Source organism: Eriocheir sinensis, chromosome 51 (assembly GCF_024679095.1).
Source record: "Eriocheir sinensis breed Jianghai 21 chromosome 51, ASM2467909v1, whole genome shotgun sequence".
Lineage (NCBI taxonomy): Eukaryota > Metazoa > Arthropoda > Malacostraca > Decapoda > Varunidae > Eriocheir > Eriocheir sinensis.
Window position 1 is genome coordinate 3,105,572 of NC_066559.1, and position 19,719 is coordinate 3,125,290.

General features: G+C 48.0%; 1 protein-coding gene across 2 annotated transcripts in view; it reads left to right on the forward strand.

The window, feature by feature from the left end:
* Positions 1 to 18,773, forward strand: part of LOC126982539 (kinase suppressor of Ras 2-like) — a 32,436-nt gene extending 13,663 nt beyond the window's left edge. For both annotated transcript variants that reach the window (XM_050834679.1, XM_050834680.1), the window contains exons 2-6: positions 11,767 to 12,882; positions 12,988 to 13,240; positions 13,475 to 13,660; positions 15,220 to 15,432; positions 16,433 to 18,773. In XM_050834679.1, the coding sequence (XP_050690636.1) occupies positions 11,767 to 12,882; positions 12,988 to 13,240; positions 13,475 to 13,660; positions 15,220 to 15,432; positions 16,433 to 16,594 (1,930 nt within the window). In that variant the 3' untranslated portion in view covers positions 16,595 to 18,773. The remainder of the gene's footprint in view (positions 1 to 11,766; positions 12,883 to 12,987; positions 13,241 to 13,474; positions 13,661 to 15,219; positions 15,433 to 16,432) is intronic.
* Positions 18,774 to 19,719: the final 946 nt, after the last annotated feature.

Consider the following 19,719-nt stretch of genomic DNA (forward strand, 5'->3'; position numbering starts at 1 on the left):
TCTACGCCTCTTGTTTATTTTCTTTTTCTTCCTACTTTATTTATTTTCTAGCTCCTGTTTTTTTTCTTTATTTTTTTCATCTTCTTCTTCTTCTTCTTCTTGTTTTTATTTTCTCGTTTTTTTTTCTTCTCTCTCCCTCTCCCCACTACTACTACTACTACTACTACTACTACTACTACTACTACTACTACTACTACTACTACTACTACCAAAACTACCAACGCCTTTCCCTTCTCGTCCTTTCTGTTTCCATTTTCTTTCTTCTCCTCCTCACATTTTTCTTCCGCTTGTCCTCCTTCCTTTTTTTATTGTTCTCTTCCTAGATCTCATCCGTCTTGTTTTATCCTATCCTTGTCCTACTCTTCGTTGTCCTCGTTTTATCCTCCTCCTCCTCCTCCTCTTTCTCCTCCTCCTCCTCCTCCTCCTCCTCTCTTGTAAGCCCAAGTGAACCGCCTTTCCCGCTCATCGCCCGCCGCCTGCACTTGACAAGACAAAAATGGCCTCACTATATACATTTCCACACGCCGCTCCTCGATGAAAGAAAATACCTCGAACGCCAGGAATATACATGGGTTTTCTATCTTAAGGAGGGAGAGAGGGAGAGAGAGGAAGGCTGTATGTGTGGGGGTAAGGGGAGATGGTATTTGTTTGTGTGTAGAGTGGGGCGGGGGGCTGTGTTTGTGTGCCTAGTTTGTGTTTGTGTATATATATTTTGTGTGTGTATGTGTAGATGATATTAGGTTAAGGACGAGGTTGAGGAAATAATAGATTAGGTTCAGCTGCTGTTGTTTCCCTTCCTTTTCCTTATGTTCTTCCTCTTCCCCCTCCTCCTCCTCCTCCTCCTCCTCCTCCTCTTCTTCTTTCTTACTCTCTTCCATAAGCGTTGACGGAAGGGTAGGGGTGGCAACAATGAGACTAGAAGCAACTTTATAAAACTCTACGGTGTCTACATATCGCGTTTCATTTACTGTTTTTCTTAGGTTCCTCGTGAATGGAGCGTGGTTGTTGTTGTTGTTGTTGTTGTTGTTGTTGTTGTTGTTGTTGTTGGGAGAGTAGTGATAAGGGAGAGTCGTGGGCTTCTCTTGCCTCCTCTTTCGTGGTCTTCATTTTTTTTATTTTTTTTATCAAGTGGTATAATTTTGCTGTTGTTCTTCTTGTTCACTTTATTCGTCTTCTGTCTCTTTTTGTTCCTTCCTCTTCTCTTTCCACTTTTGATCTTGGTTTTATTATTATTATTATTATTGTTATTATTATTATTATTATTATTATTATTACTATTATTATTACTATAACCACAACAACACTACCAGCAATAATAATGACAATAATGATAATAATGATAATAATAAAAATAATAATGCATAAACCAAAAACAGTAACAAAAATATTAAACAACAATAGAAGTAAACCAAGAAAGAAAACATTTTACTCATTATACCAAACCCGCTGCATCGCCACAACACAAAACAGTGGCGAGTCCAGGGTGGGTAGGAGAGAGGAGAGGAGGGGAGGGAGGGAAGGGTGAATATGAGATGGAATGGGAGGGAGAAGTCCGTAGAGGAAAGGAGAGTAACGAGACATGAAGTAGAGTCTGCAGAAGAGAGGTAGAGGGAGAGAAAGGTTAAGAGAAGGAGGGAGGGCGAACAGGTACAGGGGAGAGAGGCTGGGGAAGAGGGAGAGGAAGGAAAAGAGTGAGGTAGACGAGATATAGGTTGAAAAAGAGAAGGAGAGGCGGAGTGACGAGAAAGAGGAGGGAGGAGAGCCATAAGAAAAGAGGGAGATAAGAAAATGGTTCAGGGAGAGAGGAACAGCAATGAAGTAGAGGTGGGGAAGAAACTGAAGAAGAAAAAGATAGGGAGACGGAGATAAAGGAAAGGAGATAGAGTTGTTGCAAAGTAAAAGGCGAAGAGACTGAAAAAAAGGAGAATGAGAGTAACGATTTAGAGGAGAGAGGAAAAAAATACTGCAGAAATAAGGAAGAGTGGCAGGTTAGGGAGAATGAGAGAAGATAGGTTTGCAGAGTAGAGGAAGAAGAAGCTGAGAAAAGGAGAATAAGAGTAATGGAGTAAAGAAGAGAAAGGGAAAAATACTGCAAAGGAAGAGAGATTGAGAGAGTGTGAGAGAGGTTAGTGAGGGAGTGATAGTGTTAAGGAAATTGTGACAGTGTTGGAGAGTGACAGAAGAAAGGGAAAGTAGCAGAAAGGTTAGGGAGAGTGACAAGAGAGGTTAAGGAAAGTGACAGAGAGGTTAAGGAGGATGTGACAGTGTTTGGGAAAGTGGCAGAGTAGAAAGGGAAAGTGAGACAGAGAGGTTAGGTAGAGAGGGAAAGTGACGTAAGCATCAGTGTTACCTGTCCCAAAGAGGATGACGTCAGCAGTGTCAGGCACGTGAGAGATGGATGTAGGTGAGCGTTATCAATCAAGGAGCATTACCTGGGCAGCTGTTTTGTTGCTCTACCTGTTGTGGCCGCCGGGGGAGAGAGAGAGAGAGAGAGAGAGAGAGAGAGGCAATAAGGTAGGGATGAATGGGGGAAAAGAAAAGGGTAGGAAGGAAAAAGCAACATATTAAAGAAAATGGGGGAGGGTAGACTAGCGAGAAAGGGAGAGACGGAGAGAGAGAGAGGGAGAAATGGAAGGGGAGGAGAGAAGAAGGGGGGGGGGGGGATGAGGAAGAGAAGGGAGATAAAAAAAGTTGAGCGAAATAGACGAAGAGAATGAGGGAAAGGGGGAAGGAAGGAGGGATAAGAGGAGAGAGAAAGAGGGAGGGAAAAAAGAAAGAAAAACGAAAGAAAAAAGGAAAGAGGAGGAAGAGAAAAATCGACATACTGAGGGAAAGGGAGGGAGATAAAATAAAGAACAGATAAACGGGATGGAGAGAACGAAGGAGAAAGGAAGGGAGAGAAGGAGGAGGAAAGGAATAAGGAAAAAAAATGAAGGGAAAGAAAAACTAACATAAAGGAAAATGAGAAAGTTGGATAAGGTGATAAAATGGAAGAGAGAAAGAGAGAGGAAGGGAAGGAGAAGATGCGAGGGAGAAAATAAGGAAGAGATGGAAGAGGAAAAAGGTAGAAAAAAGATATACTTAAGCAAAAAAGGGGGAAGGGCGACTGAATAACCGGACAAAAGAGTTAGGGAAAGAATGAGGGAGGAAGGGAGGGAGAGAAGGAGGAGGAAGGCAATAAGGAAGAGATGGAAGGAGGATAATAAAAGAAGTAGGGAAAAAAACATACTGAGTGAGAGGTGGAAGAGAGGCAGGATAAAGGGGAGAGAAAAAGAGGGATGAGAGAGAGAGAGAGAGAGAGAGAGAGAGAGAGAGAATAAGGAAGAGATGGAAGGGATAATGAAAAGGGTTGGAGGAAAAGAAGAGGAGAGTGAGGGAAAGGGGGAAGGGAGAGGGAAGGAAAGCAGGAGGGATGGAGGGAATAAGGAAGAGATGGAAGAGAGAAGAATATAAACGTGTGAGAGAAAGACGAGAGAGAAAGTGAAAGGAAGGAAGTATGAGCGAAGAGATAAGAACAGGAAGGAAGGGAGATAAGAAACGGGGAATTGAAAATATAAGGAAGAGATGGAAGTGGAAATGAAAAGAAAAACAGACTGCGTAAAAAGTAGAAAGAAGGGAGGTAAATAAAAGGATAGACTGGGGGAGAGAATGGAGGAGGAAGAGAGGGGAGAGGGGAGAGGGAGGGAGGAGATAAGGAAGAGATGCAAGGTAGTAAACTCCTGTGAGGATTGGGTCAGAAATCATCTCTTGCGTCATCCTCTTCTTGTGACGCCATGCTCTCACTGTAAACAACAACAACAACAACAATAACAATAACAGTACTAGAGAGAGGACGCCCAAGATGCAACACTCACCCATCCACTTCATTTTCTCTCTCTCTCTCTCTCTCTCTCTCTCTCTCTCTCTCTCTCTCTCTCTCTCTCTCTCTCTCTCTCTCTCTCTCTCTCTCTCTCTCTCTCTCTCTCTCTCTCTCTCTCTCTCTCTCTCTCTCTCTCTCTCTCTCTCTCTCTCTCTCTCTCTCTCTCTCTCTCTCTCTCTCTCTCTCTCTCTCTCTCTCTCTCTCTCTCTCTCTCTCTCTCTCTCTCTCTCTCTCTCTCTCTCTCTCTCTCTCTCTCTCTCTCTCTGTATCGTTCCATTCCCCATTTTTCCGTTCACTTCCTTTCTACCCTCTCCATTTCCTTTATCATTCCTCTCTGTCTCATCTCTAACCCCACCACCACCACCATCATCATCATCATCATCATCATCCTTTTGTTTTCCTAATCTTTCTTACCTCTCCCAGTCCCTTCATTCTCTCATCCCATCCGAATAGACTTCCAATCCTTCCCATTCCCTATTTCCTTCTTCCCAGTCCATCCTTGGCCCTGCTTTCCAGTCTGCTCCATCAGCCTCGTCCTCCTATCCCATTTCCACCCCCTTCCCATCATTCTGCGCATTGAGTCTCATTCTCTTGCCCATTCCATAGCTTTACCATCCCTTCTTCACCCTCGTTCATCTGTTCTATCATTCCACTTTCTCTTTTTTCTCTGTCCCCTTAGCCTGACCTTCCTATCCCATCTCCATCACTTTCCCACCATTCTACATACGTCACCAATCTCATTATCCTGCCCCTTCCATACCTGTACCATCCCTCCTCTCTTCCCATTCATCTGTTCTATCACTCTACCTTCTTCTTTTCTTTCCATCCTCAGCCTCAGCCTCTTATCCGATCTCCATCCCGTTCCTAGTCTGATTTTCTTTCCCCCTCCATAACTTAACCATCCCTTCCTTAACCCAATCCTTCTGTTTCATCACGCCACCTTCTCTCCTGCCTTCTCCAAGCTCAGGTCACGTCCCTTCCCTCTTCCCCAGCCTCCATCTTCACTTCCCCATCACCACCACCATTAGTCCGAGAAACACACGTCATTCCGTTCCTGTTTGGCGAATCTTACCTATCCTTAGAGTCATATCCGTCCTTGTCTTGAGCCTTCTTCGAGTGGTCCTTTTGTCTTGGCTTGCTTGGCGTGTCTTCTTGAGTCTCCTGATGCGGCCGGGCCTCGAGTCCTCCTGCTTGTGGAGTCGCGAGACATGTTCAGGTTCCTGCAAACAATCTTCCGAGCGCTGAGTGTTGGTGCAAAAGTTAGCGTTGAGTGGCGCGCGGAGGCTGATCAACTGTTTCCAAATGCAGACAGACAGATACACATTGAAGGGAAGGAGGAGGAGGACTGGATAGCGGAGAGACGGGGAGGGAGAAAGTGAGGAAGGAAGGATAGGAGGGAGGGAGGAAATAAGGAAGAGATAGAAGGGTGAAAAAGGTAAGATGAGGGACGAAAAGCCGACACATACACGCACTCACACACGCACACACGCGCACGTCACCTGCGATGCACTTACCTGAAGCTTCAAGTACGAGATTCATCCCCTCATTAATGCCAAGGTTTTCTGTGTATACCAGTTCATCAATACACACACACACACACACACACACACACACACACACACACACACACACACACACACACACACAGTCACGATGCTTATAATAAATGGATCGTAATATGGAACCCTTGCATGTCTATTTTTGCGTGCGTGTGTGCGTGTGTGTGTTCATCAGAGGTTTAAAATTGTCTGTCTCTCTCTATATATATCTGTTTCATCTGTCATACCGAAGAGAAGACATGTATTACAAGTTCGTGTCTGTTATTTTGTGTATTATATTTTCTTTTTTTGTTTAGGTTTGTTGCTCATGGAAGTTAAGATTCGTGTAATGGTTCATGATTTCGCTCTCTGCTGTTTCTTTACCCTCGCCTTCCCTCCCTCTCTCCTCACCTTCCCTCCTCACCTCCCCCGCTCAACCTGCCCTCACGCACCTTCCTCTACTTGCCCTCCCCTTCTCTCCTTCTGTCCTCACCTCCCCCCCCCCCCCCACCCTTCTAACCTCATCTTTTCCCTCTTTGCCCTCACTTTCTCCCTCTACTTGTCCTCACCTTCTCCACTCTGCCCTCACTGTCTTCCTCTACCTACCATCACCTTCCCTCTCTACCTGGTCTCCTTTTCTTTCCCTCTAGCTTCACTGTCCCTCTTCCTCTCCCCTCGCCGTCCCCTATTCTGCCCTCACCTTCCCCCCCTTCTACCTTTACCATCTCCCTTTCTTCCTCTACCTACTCTTGCTATGGTGGCGTGCTCTCAACCCTACACGACTTATCACTCAAATAGAAAAAACGGTTCATGCTGAGTTCGAGATGCAAGAGGTTCGCCGTTCTTCTGACTATGATGTGGTATAGTTTACTCTTTTATTTGTTTGTTTGTTGTGGCTAACGTTGTCTTACTAGGTCTTGTAACCGCCACATAAGTTTCCTGTTTATCTTAGTCATAGAATTTATTTTTTGTGTCTTTGATTTTTTTTTTTTTAAAGGTGGAAACTTTTTTTTTTTTTACATCAACGAAAACGGTTCAAGGGCAACAAAAAGAGTGAAAAAAAAAAGAAAGCCCGCTACTCGCCGCTCTCTTAACCCGGTAGCTGCGAGAGAAATGAGAAAAAAATCATCACTCACGCAAACCATTCCATAATATATATCAACGCATTTGTGATCAGTTTACGCATCATCTCATCTCTCTTAAAAGTGAATTTGATTTTTTCCAGTTTTAAGAATAGGTGTTTTTAATGTATCATGTATAACAGCAACAACAAGAAACACTTATGAGGTGAGGCCATCTTGAGGACCACTTGCCTCCGTCTCTACATTGTCCCTTCTTGTGACTCGTCTCTTACCTGTATTTCTTCGCGGTTTGTGTCTTTCCATCGGTAACCTTCCTCTGGTCCCCTTTACCTAACGTCACTTTGCCCACTTTAATTTCACTTCCTTATTTTCTTTTTTTACTTTTTTTTTTACTTTTACTTCTTCCTTTTACTTTTCTCTACCTTTGCTTCATATTTTTTTACTTCACGTCACTTATTTCTTTACCTTTTCCACTTATTTATTTGCCTAACGTCACTTATTTCTTTACCTTTACCACTTTTTTTCTTTTATCTTCATTACTTGTTGCTTTATCTAACGTCACTTACATATATTTCTTCACCCACCGCCAATTATTTCTTACCTAACGTCACTTTTTTCCCTTTCCCTTTCCCTTTTTTTCTTTAACTAACGTCATTTACCTCTAACCTAAGGTCCCTAATTTAACTAACATCACTTATTTTACCAGCAATTTCTTTACATAACGTCGCTCATTTACTTTTCTTTACCTCTTAAGTCTTTACCTAACGTCACTTATTTCTACCCCAATTGTGTCCTTCTACCTCTGCCTACCTTTACCTAACCTTACCTTTCTATCCCCTTCAGTCGATTTTCCTTTCCTTTTTTCTATATTTCTCAGCATCCTCATCCCGCTAATGACCCAATCTTAACTCTCAATTCAAGCCCTCCACCCACTCATGTCATCTTTCTTTCCCCTTTTGTTCCTCCCACGTGGTTTGTTCCTCGCTTCTTTTACTTTCTTTTCCCCACATCTACATAAGTCACCCTCCACCATTAACTTCTCTTTCTCTCTCCTCGTTTCGTTAATGCTAACCTTTCCCTTGGCATTCTCAGCCCACGTTGTTGCCCTTTACTTTCATGTCCTTTTGTTTTGTTGTTTTTATGGCTCCAGCTTCGTTACTCTTTACGTTTCTCTTTTTTTTCCCTCGTTACATCACCGCGTCCCTTCCCGGTCAAGCCTCATAGTGGTGGTGATTTTCTTGACGCCCACAGCCAACGCCACCTTCATTTTTTTCTTCCCGTTCTCTCATTCTTTACCTGTTCATTCTCTCGTCGTTTCTGTGATGTAAGTCGTTCACAGTCTTCGTATTTTAATTAGTAACCTTTCCACGAACGTACATAGCTTAATCTCTTTTTTTCTTTTTCTTTCCTGCGCCTCATTTTTTTAGTTCTTCATTCTCTTTGCCATCGTGTTGTAACCTCTCCCTTCCCATTACTTCACATTCTTCGTCTTTTCATTGGTAACCTTTCCTTTCATACCCTCAACCTACATTCCTTTTTCTTTACTCAAACATTCCTTACTTATTTCAATCTCTTTGTTTTCGTAGTGTAAGTTTTCTTATCATATTACTTCACATTTTTCGTCTTTTCATTGGTAACCTTTCCTTTCACACCCTCAACCTATACATACTTTCTTTTTTCCTTCTTCACTCTCTCTCTCTCTCCTTCCTTATTTATTTATTTCTCCTTGTTTTCCTAATGTAACTTTCTTGTGTGACATTACTTCAATTTCTTCGCCTTTTCATTGGTAACCTTTCCTTTCACAGTTTCAAGTAAAATCATCCTTTTCTTCTTCACTGCATCGCTATTCTATTTTTTTTTTTCTCATTCTCCTTGCTTTCGTAATGTAACTTATTTCCCGTCACATTAATTCACATTCTTCGTCTTTTCATTTGGTTACCTTCTCTTTCACACCCTCAACCTACATACTTTCTTTCTCTTCTTCTACACTCTTTCTCATTCCTTAGTTATTTCATTCTCTTTCCTTTTGTAATATAACTCTTCCCGTCCCATCCATTAATTTACATTCTTCGTCTTTCATTTGGTGACCTTTCAACCTTCAAGCTACAGGATTTCTTCATTTTCTTCACTCACTCATTCTTTACATCTTAATTCTTCTTCCCTTTCATAATGTAACTTTACTTGTCTCATTACCTCACCTTCATCGTGTTAACCCGGTAGCAGCGACGGGCCAAATTTGTGGCTTTACCGTGTAGCAGCGACGGGCCAAATTTGTGGCTTTACCGTGTAGCAGCGACGGGCCAAATTTGTGGCTTTACCGTGTAGCAGCGACGGGCCAAATTTGTGGCTTTACCGTGTAGCAGCGACGGGCCAAATTTGTGGCTTTACCGTGTAGCAGTGACGGGCCAAATTTGTGGCTTTACCGTGTAGCAGCGACGGGCCACATTTTTGCCATGATATAAACCCCCAAAAATAGATGATGCATAAACTGATCACAAATGCGTTGATATATATTATGAAATGGTTTGCGTGAGTGATGATTTTTTCTCATTTTTCTCGCTTAGAGGGAAGGGCCTTTAAGAAACATGATAACTGCAGCTACCGGGTTAAGGTTGTCTTGGGGTAATCTTTCCTGTCCCATCTTCCATCCCAATCACCTTTTTTTTTTTTTCCCTCTTCCCTGCACCATATTCTTTACTCTTCATTTTCTATCACTTTCGCCATGCAACTCGTCCTGTCACCTTGCTTCACATTCACGTTCTCCGTCTTTTAATTAATTCCACCGTCTACCTGTTTACGCGACCCTTTTCTCTCTTACATGTCATTATCGTTTTTCTCTTGTTCATTCTCGTCACTTTCGTCACTTCGCGTTTCCTGTCATATTACTTCATCTTTATCATCCTGTCACCTTCCTAATGTAACCTCGTCCTTATCCATTACCCCTTCATCCTCCCTGTCTCACCTCCTCCTCCTCCTCCTCCCCCTCCTACATCTCTCACCTCCTCCTCCTCCTCCTTCGCCTCCTAATCCTCCTCCTTCCTGCATAATGGTAACCTAAGTAACCAGACACACACACACACACACACACACACACACACACACACACACACACACATGTACACACACGCACACATGTACACACACGCGCGTGGGCTCCTAAGGGGAAACAAAAACAACAACGAAAAAAAAAAAAAAGAAACTCGGGGGTCTTGAAGAGAAAATATTACGCCGTCATTATATGCGCGCAGGAAAGTTTGTAAAGCGAGTATAATAACGAAAGAATTTCACTAATATGCGCGACCCGTCAGGTGGAGGGGGAGGGGGGAAGAGGCGATGAGGAGAGGAAAGGGTGAGGAGGGGGGGGGAGGAGGAGGTAAGGAGAGGGATGTAATACGGCCTACCTTGTCTTTATTTTTATTGTTATTATTATTATTATTATTATTATTATTATTATTATTATTATTATTATTACACCTTACTTAATTGACTGCTGAGTGTGAGCAATGGTGTATTAATCATGCTAATAAACACACACACACACACACACACACACACACACACACACACACACACACACACACACACACACACACACAGAGAGAGAGAGAGAGAGAGAGAGAGAGAGAGAGAGAGAGAGAGAGAGAGAGAGAGAGAGAGAGAGAGAGAGAGAGAGAGAGAGAGAGAGAGAGAGAGAGAGAGAGAGAGAGAGAGAGAGAGAGAGAGAGAGAGAGAGAGAGGCTGCTGTGCGTGCGTGCGTGTGTTGCGTCGCACCTGTTGAGTCAATACGTGTCTGCCAGATGTCGCTAGCAGGTAAATATTCTCTCTCTCTCTCTCTCTCTCTCTCTCTCTCTCTCTCTCTTAGTGCTTGTGTGTGTGTCTGTGTGTGTGTGTGTGTGAGTGATTGCTTGTGGGTGTAGGTGAGCGTTTGTACGTGTGTATATTAAGATTTTTTATTATATTTGGAATTTTTTATTGTTAGTATTATTATTGCTATTATTATTATTATTATTATTATTATTATTATTATTATTATTATTATTATTATTATTATTATTATTATTATTATTATTATTATTATTTTTATTGTTATTATTATTTTTATTATCAATATTAATATTATACATTATTGTTTATTATGTTAATATTATCAACTTCGTTATCCTGACTGTTTAACGTTATTGTTCCTGTTAGTGTCGCTTCAGTCATAATATGTTTTTGTCATCGATAATATTAGCACCTTTATTTTATATTTATTCATTTATTATTATTAACTCTCCTAATCGTAATTATTATAACTGGCAATATCATCATTACCACTGGTGTCATCATCATCATCATCGTCACGGTATACTGCTTCGTGTTAGTTACTGAACGCGCTTTGCCTGTGGAAGACAGTATATTAATATATTACATTATTATTGTTTTATTTTTTTCTTATTTGTTTATAGTGGGTGTTGTTGTATAGTAGTTGTCATAACTTTGATAGTAGTAATAGTAGTAGTAGTAGTAGTAGTAGTAGTAGTAGTAGTAGTAGTAGTAGCACCACCACCACCACCACCAGCCTACCCTACCATCAGAAGGTGTAGGCGAAATAATACCTGTTACAGTCCGTTCTGCTCTCTTCTTCCATAAGGGTTTCGGATCCCCTTCCTCATCCAGGCAGTGTTTAAAGATATACGCCTTTCCATATTCTAAACTTAACTCTCTTCTTCCACCCACCCACCTCTCGCCGACCTTCCCACCGGCCTTTCCTCCATCCATCTCACCGTCGCTTCATTCGTCCCTTTTGCCTCCTTTCCATCCTTTCCTCCCCCTCGCCTCACCCTCCCTCCGTCCTACGCCTCGCCAGGAGATAAATGTCAACCCGCGTGACCCCTTCGTAACCTGGCAACCAGCGGGGGGAGGGTGTTGTTTTGGGGGAGGGAGCACCGGCAGCGAGACGTGAGGGGCGGGAAGGGAGGGCCGCGGCGGGGAGAAATTGGTACTGGAGGAGAGTCAAGGAAGTGGGAGGGGCGAGGAGTTAAGGAAGGCAGTAGAGGGAAGAACGGGTGGTTGGGTGGAGGCCCAAGTGTAAGGAGCTCGTAAGACGGACAGACAGGCTGGCCACGATGCCCTAAGTGGTTGTCGTCTATCTCTTTAGTGTCCATGCATGAAGGGCCATGGTGAAGGGTTGAGGGGTGTGTGATGTGGCCACAGCGTCCTGGCATGGGTCTGTGAGGGAGGGAGTGGGTTGTGTTTCGTGGTCACTGGTCAGGGTCACACTAAGCGTCTCTTTTCTCCCTTGCAGGTGTCCACGAGACGAGGACAGCGGCAGCGTGGGGTCATGCAGTCCCCCACCGTCCCCTCTTACTTCCGCGCCCTCCCCCGCCGCCCTCCCGACCCCAGCTGACAGCGAGGACCAGGCCCCCCCGATGTCACCCCTGCCCACCCTGCAAGTGCCGCCCGCTCACCCAGGCCTCACTCTCTCAGGCCTCATGGGACTGCCGCTCAAACCCCTGGGAGGCGAGGGGGCTCTGGGCCCTCCCGGGGAGGAGGGGCTAGATCCCGGTGTAGTAGAATTACTGGGGAGCGGTGACGAGCGAACTGCGGCGCTCAGGACCTCCCAACGGTTCTACTTCCGTCTAGTGCAATGGCTGGGACGCAAGCGACGAGCGGGCCGCACGCCGCGCTCAGCTGAGCATCACCACAAGGTGCATTACGGCCTGCGCCCTGAAGTCCCTCCACACGATACCAAGACCGCACGCAAGAGATTTGCCGACCTGTTGCGTCGTGCCGCCCGCGGCGGGTCATGGGAGGAGGGCAGGACGTTGCTGCCGCAGCAGGAGAGTGGCTACTCCTCACCCAACATTTCGGCTCAGCACACTCCCACCGCCCACCACCGCCTCGTCAACCAGTCCAGCTTCATGCGCCGCTCCCTCGAACTCTCACCGCAGCGGACGACACCGTCCACGCTGCCTCGCATGTCTCTGCCTGCAGACCACCTGCGACGGACACTGGACGGCCGGTTCTCCACGCAGGCGGCAGAGCGGCGGCGGCGGCTCTCCCGGGGCAAGACCATCAGCCAAGACGACGGCTTCCCGCCCGCCCCGCCCCCTACTCTCACCACGCCGCAGGAGGGTAGCTGCGGTGGCCGCTCCAACGCACCGCTGGTGACCAGCGCCCGCAGGATGTCTCGGCCGGGGTCCTCGAGCCGGGAGGAGAGCACCGGCGAGGAGAGTGGCTTTGAGGAGGAGGAGCCAGTGGAGGTGAGGGTGCCGCCGCTGGTGTTGGAGGAGAGGCGGGACTCAGGCTCCTCTACCACCGCCGCCGCTGCTCACGACCCCCTTGCGGAGTGGGCCATTCCGTGGGACCAGCTGCGCTTTGGCCATGTTCTTCGTCGCGGCTCGACCACAAATATCTACAGGTAAGTTCACACGCCTCTCCTTTGCTCTAAAGGAAAAGGTTTCAATACTTATGACGTTCGAGTTTGTCTGCGCCAAGCGCCGCATAACACCGCCTTGGGTTGCAGGGGCCGCTGGCACGGGGACGTCATGATCCACACCTTCGACGGGACGCACGCCACGATGGAGCGCCGCTTCTGGGAGCTGGTGGCGAGCCTGTCGATGATCCGCCACGAGAACATCGTCCTCTTCATGGGTGCCAGCATGGCGCCCCCGAACTTGGCCATCGTGACGGGCGTGCGGCGCGGGATGTCCCTCCACCAGCACACCTCCTCCCGCGGCTCCATCCCCTACCCCTCCAGAGTCAACATTGCCCGTCAGGTAAGTCCCTCCCACCACCTCTGCCTCAGCCGCGCACACACACTGCTCCAGTTCCTTGTCTTACTTCCTACTGCTTCAAAACAGTGTCCATATCCTAGCTTGCCATGACCACATTATCCTCGCCGTCAGCCACCAAAACTTTGTGCTACTCTCTTCCTCCCCACCCTGTCTTGTGTCCTCATTATCTCGTCCTCCACTGCCCTTGCCCGTGGCTCACCGACCCCCCTTCGGCAGGTTGCACAGGCCATGTCGTACCTCCACTCCCGTGGCATCATCCACGGCCGCCTCAACTCGCGCAACGTGTTCCTGGAGGCCAAGATCAAACTGTCTCTGCTCGACCACAGCATGGCGGAGTCGAGCCCCGTGGGGGAGCACACCGGCTGCCTGGCACAGGGCCTCCTCACCTATCTGCCCCCGGAGGTACGTGCCATTCACCTGTCGTTGTTATGATATATGCTGCCCCTTCCTGGGAACTCTCACCATCACCTTGTTACTTTCCTCTTTGGTTATCCTTGTGTGTGTGACAGTCTATATGGGATGCTGTGACCTCTGGTTAGAACATGTCTTCTTCTAGTCTGGATAGAATTAAACTGTGGAAAAGAAACGCAGTACAGCCATTGCCACCTCCCATCACCCTTCCCCCAGCCACCAGCCACCACTCCACACCCTCCCGCCCTCCACCCAGTCCATATCATCACCCTTCCACCAGCCACCAGCCACCACTCCACACCCTCCCGCCCTCCACCCAGTCCATATCATCACCCTTCCTCCAGCCACCAGCCACCACTCCACACCCTCCCGCCCTCCACCCAGTCCACACCATCACCCTTCCACCAGCCACCACTCCACACCCTCCCGCCCTCCACCCAGTCCACACCATCACCCTTCCACCAGCCACCACTCCACACCCTCACGCCCTCCACCCAGTCCAAACCATCACCCTTCCACCACCCACCAGCCACCACTCCACACCCTCACGCCCTCCACCCAGTCCATACCATCACCCTTCCACCAGCCACCACTCCACACCCTCCCGCACTCCACCCAGTCCACTCCATCACCCTTCCCCCAGCCACCACTCAACACCCTCCCGCCCTCCACCCAGTCCATACCATCACCCTTCCACCAGCCACCACTCCACACCCTCCCACCCTCCACCCAGTCCACACCATCACCCTTCCACCAGCCACCACTCCACACCCTCACGCCCTCCACCCAGTCCACACCATCACCCTTCCACCAGCCACCACTCCACCCCCTCACGCCCTCCACCCAGTCCACACCATCACCCTTCCACCAGCCACCACCCACCACTCCACGCCCTCCACCCAGTCCATACCATCACCCTTCCTCCACCCACCACTCCACACCCTCACGCCCTCCACCCAGTCCATACCATCACCCTTCCACCAGCCACCAGCCACCACTCCACCCCCTCACGCCCTCCACCCAGTCCATACCATCACCCTTCCACCAGCCACCACTCCACCCCCTCACGCCCTCCACCCAGTCCATACCATCACCCTTCCTCCACCCACCACTCCACACCCTCACGCCCTCCACCCAGTCCATACCATCACCCTTCCTCCACCCACCACTCCACACCCTCCCACCCTCCACCCAGTCCATACCATCACCCTTCCACCAGCCACCAGCCACCACTCCACCCCCTCACGCCCTCCACCCAGTCCATACCATCACCCTTCCTCCACTCACCGCTCCACACCCTCCCACCCTCCACCCAGTCCATACCATCACCCTTCCTCCACCCACCACTCCACACCCTCACGCCCTCCACAAAGTCCATACCATCACCCTTCCTCCACCCACCACTCCACACCCTCACGCCCTCCACCCAGTCCATACCATCACCCTTCCACCAGCCACCACTCCACACCCTCCCACCCTCCACCCAGTCCATACCACCACCCTTCCACCACTCACCACTCCACACCCTCACGCCCTCCACTCTTCCACAGATGATGAGGACCCTACAAATCGTCCCGCCGCACGTGACGGTGTCCGCCTCCCCGACACAGCAGTCCGACGTGTACATGTACGGCACGCTGCTGTACGAACTGTTCGCCGAGGCGCCGCCCTTCGCCACGCAGCACCCGCACGCCGTCATCCTGCAGGTGGGGCGGCGGCGGCAGCCCAGCACGGAGGACCTGCAGTGCACCCAGAACTTGAAGGTAGGTTGGCCATTGTGGGGAGGAAAAAGGGGAGGGTTGAGGCCATTGGGGAGGAAAGATTAAGCTGGGGGGAGGGGAAAAACCACTGGGGAGGAAAGAATAGGCTCGGGAAGGGTTGAGGCTACTGGGGGAGGAAAAAGTAGGCTAAGTAAGGGCAAAGAAGGCTGGAGAAGGGAGGGAGTGAGGGCAAGTATTCGTCCCCAACTTGGTACAGTGGGGAGGAAGGTGAAGGTGAGGGGCGGGGACAGGAGGGGGGCGCGCAGCACGCCTTGTGGAGGAACTTGGCTGCATGGGAAGGAGGAGGAAACTTGGGAGGAATTTGAACTATCAGAAAGCAGTTAGGTTAGACCCAGAGTGGAGAGGAAGGAGAGGAAGGGCTTGAGAAAGAGGGGAGGAAGGGGAGTCTGTGCTGTATAGGAAGGGAGAGGGGAGACCATGCCAAGAGGAGGAGCAAAGGGAAGATAAATGGTGGTACACAAGAGGGGAGAAAGAAAGAAAAGAAAAGTAACAAGAAAATGGTTAGTGAAGGAATAGTTACCGAGGCATGGAAAAGGAACGGGAAGAGTCTAAGGGAATGGGAGTCTTGAGTTACTGAGGGCAGAGCTGAGGCTAGAGTAGGCAGTAGGTTGAATAAACGGTGATAATAAGATGGGAAGTGGAGGCGGAAGCTGCAGGATGTGGATGAGCCACATGTTATGTTGTGAAGAGACGGTGAACAGGCAAAGAACAATGGCAAAGGGAGGCCAAAGCTGCCAAGAGAGGGCAAGACGGAGGTGCCCAGTAAGGATGGGATGGGGATTAGGGAGGCGACAGTGGTAAGGGAAGGGGGAGGGACAGGGTCCAGCCTTGAGGTTAGATACGAGTTAGTGGTTACCTGTAAGGTTACCTGTAGGGAAAGCAGACAACATAGGTTTAGGCTGCTGAGTCGGAATGTGTCGGTGATGTTCTGTAAGGAGGATTCTAAGGCACCTGTATCATCTCCCTCGTCCTCTCCCTGCAGACGCTGATCGGTGAGTGCTGGGACGCCGAGACAGCACAGCGGCCCGTATTCCCGGACATTCTGCGAACGCTGCAGCAGACACTGTCGCTCCACCGCGCCCACTCCACCTCAGAGCCCGAGAGACTCAACCGCATGGGTGTGTCCGGCAGGATATCCTGCTGACAGGACCTGGGCCGGCCGCCGCCACCCCTCGGCCGCTCCCTCACTGAAGAGACTGTCAAGGACGACCTGCACGGGGACGCCTTCCTCAAGCTGCCCTGAACGCCGCGCCGAGGACACTCCCGCCCCCGCTGCCCCCGCACAGCCCCTTGTTGCCTCCGCTGCCTCCTGGCGGCCTCGACAATACTGGACGTGTTGTCGGGCAGCAGGGCTAGAGACTGTATGGGGACTATTGGGGCGCCGGGGGTGCGACAGGGACCCTGCGAAAAGAGTCCCGCGAAAAAGACAGTCCAGAGGGAGCAGAGGGCGCGACGGAGGTCAGCCCGAGTCTGCTGTACGGGTCAGGTCGCTTGTGACCTCACCACCACAATCATCACCACCACCACCACCATTACCACAACCTTTAGCGCCACCGTCACCACCACATCCTCCACCACACTCTCCGCCACGCCCGTCACCGCCACCGTCACACAAGCCCGTCTTCGCCGCACCACCGTTGCCAAAGATTACCAGACAAGCAAGTCGCGCCACCAAAGACGCCGCAGCGGGCCGTGGCTGTGGCGCCGCTGCGGGACGACGCCGCGTGACGCCAGGAAGGTTGTAGAACAATCATGAAGTGAAGTGAAGTGAAGTGTTGTTTGACAGTGACTTGTTGCTGTTGTGCTGCTGCTGAACGCTGGGTGAATGCGTGGGTGTCGTGTGTGTGTGTGTGTGTGTGTGTGTGTGTGTGTGTGTGTGTTTTCATCGGTTTTATCTGAGGTCCTTTTTAATTAACAACAAGGTGTGCTTTCTCTCGTCTTCCACCTGCTCAATTAATTATTCTTACTATTAGCATCAGTATTATTATTACTATTTCTACTGCTACCACTATTATTATTATTATTATTATTATTATTATTATTATTATTATTATTATTATTATTATTATTATTATTATTATTATTATTATTATTATTATTATTATTATTATTATTATTATTATTATTATTATTATTATTACTGTTACTACTACTACTACTACTACTACTACTACTACTACTACTACTACTACTACTACTACTACCACTACTACTATGACTACTACTACCAAAAGATTCCCATCACCACCACCACCACCACCCAAAAATACCTCTCTCTGACAGTATTACCAAGGTTGTGACTCCTTCAAACCATCATCTTCTCCCTTCCCCCCATCAGCCAGTCTTCCCTAAGCGTCCTCCCTGCACCCCGAAGACACCTAGTCACCAGTCATGTCTTAGCTGATGATGATGATGATGATGTAGATGATGACGTAGATGATTATTATTATTATTATGATGATGATGATGATGTAGATGATAATGATGATGATCTCGTGTCGATGTAGACTGCCTAGGTGTACACGAGGGTTTGGAAGCTGTGTGTGTGTGTGTGTGTGTGTGTGTGTGTGTGTGTGTGTGTGTTCGTGTGCGAGCTTCCACTCCCTTGCAAAGTCTTCTAAGGTTGTGATAGGTATAAGGAGTTAGTTTTATGAATACTAAGTTAAAAATAGAAAATTGAATAGTTTTTCTTTTCTAGAGACATTTTTCCTTGTTTTTAGTGATGTTTGTTAGTTTGTACGCCCTCACCTGTTTCTGGTGCTGGACTTACCTGGCCGTCAGTCATTTTTTTGATTACTCAGTTCATACACCTGTGCTGCTCCTGCTGGTGGTGATTATCTCAAGTGTGTGTGTGTGTGTGTGTGTGTGTGTGTGTGTGTGTGTGTGTGTGTGTGTGTGTGTATTCTCCAATGCTTATTCCATGTGATTCTCAGCCGTTCGAGTCATTTATCCCCGCGTCACCGTCACCGCCACCGCCGCCGTGCTCACCCCGACTGTACAGCCTCGAGGCGTGTCACGCACACACGCACAGTCACGTCACGTCACGTCACGTCACTCTCGTGTGTGCGTCACCGTGGGTGGGAGGCGTGTATGTACGTCCCTGTGTGTTTGTCCATGTGTGTGTAGGTTCCCGCGCCCGCCGCCTCCCCTGCTGAGCCGCGCCGAGACTCAGCGGCGGGAGTCAGCGGTTCAACAATAAATTGATTCCTCCAGAAACACTCGGCGGCCGCGCCTGGCCGCCGGATGTGACGTCACCACCACAATAATAACAATAATAGTAATAATTGACAATCGAGAGGGACAAAATATATATATGTACATGAATAACCTCATTATATATATATATATATATATATATATATATATATATATATATATATATATATATATATATATATATATATATATATATATCTATTTAAATGCGTACATGCGTATATATACGTATATAAACTTTTCTACTCGCCGTTGTAAGAGATGAATAATTGTTATTTTTATGACTTATTTTCATTGTTTGATGTTGTGGTTTAGCAGTTTAGGGATTTAGACATTCCCCCTTGCCTTCCACTACGCGTCTCTCGGCTCTGTCTTCCTGTCTTGCACGTCTCAACTTATCTACTTCCTCGACCTCTCCCCTGCATGACTCGGTGTCTCGGCCATGTCCTCGTTACCTCACTTATCTCTTGACTTGGAACTCGTTATTCTCCTTCCATCCTTTTCTTCCCGTCTCACAGTTTTTACTCATTTTCTGATACTGCTCAATCTTTACCATTATTCTTTACCTCTTCCTCCTCCTCCTCCTCCTCCTCCTCCTCCTCCTCCTCTTTCTCCTTCCTCACCTTGATCGCCTCCTGTGTGAAGCTCTTCCTGTCTTCTGTTCTTTAAAAGTCGTATTCCAAAATGTGACAACAAAAAAAAAGTTGACTTCCCTCAATCTACGTGCCCTAAAATATTGTGCTTGACTCCCCTCCCCTTCCCTCCCCTCCCCTGCCTTCTTAATCTCTACCTTCCCCCTGAGGGCCCACGTGCCTCCCCGGCCACGCCCTCTTCACAATAACAACAACAATAATAATACAATGTTGAAAAGTGATGTATAAAGCATATATTTTCTTACTGTTGTGTATAGTTGTAAATCTCTCTACCCCCCCCCCCCTCCTCCTTTGTGTGTGTGTGTGTGTGTGTGTGTGTGTGTGTGTGTGTGTGTGAGAGGGAGAGATTCTTTTTCTAAACATTATATAATCTAAGCTTCCTTGAGAATGCTCGTTATAT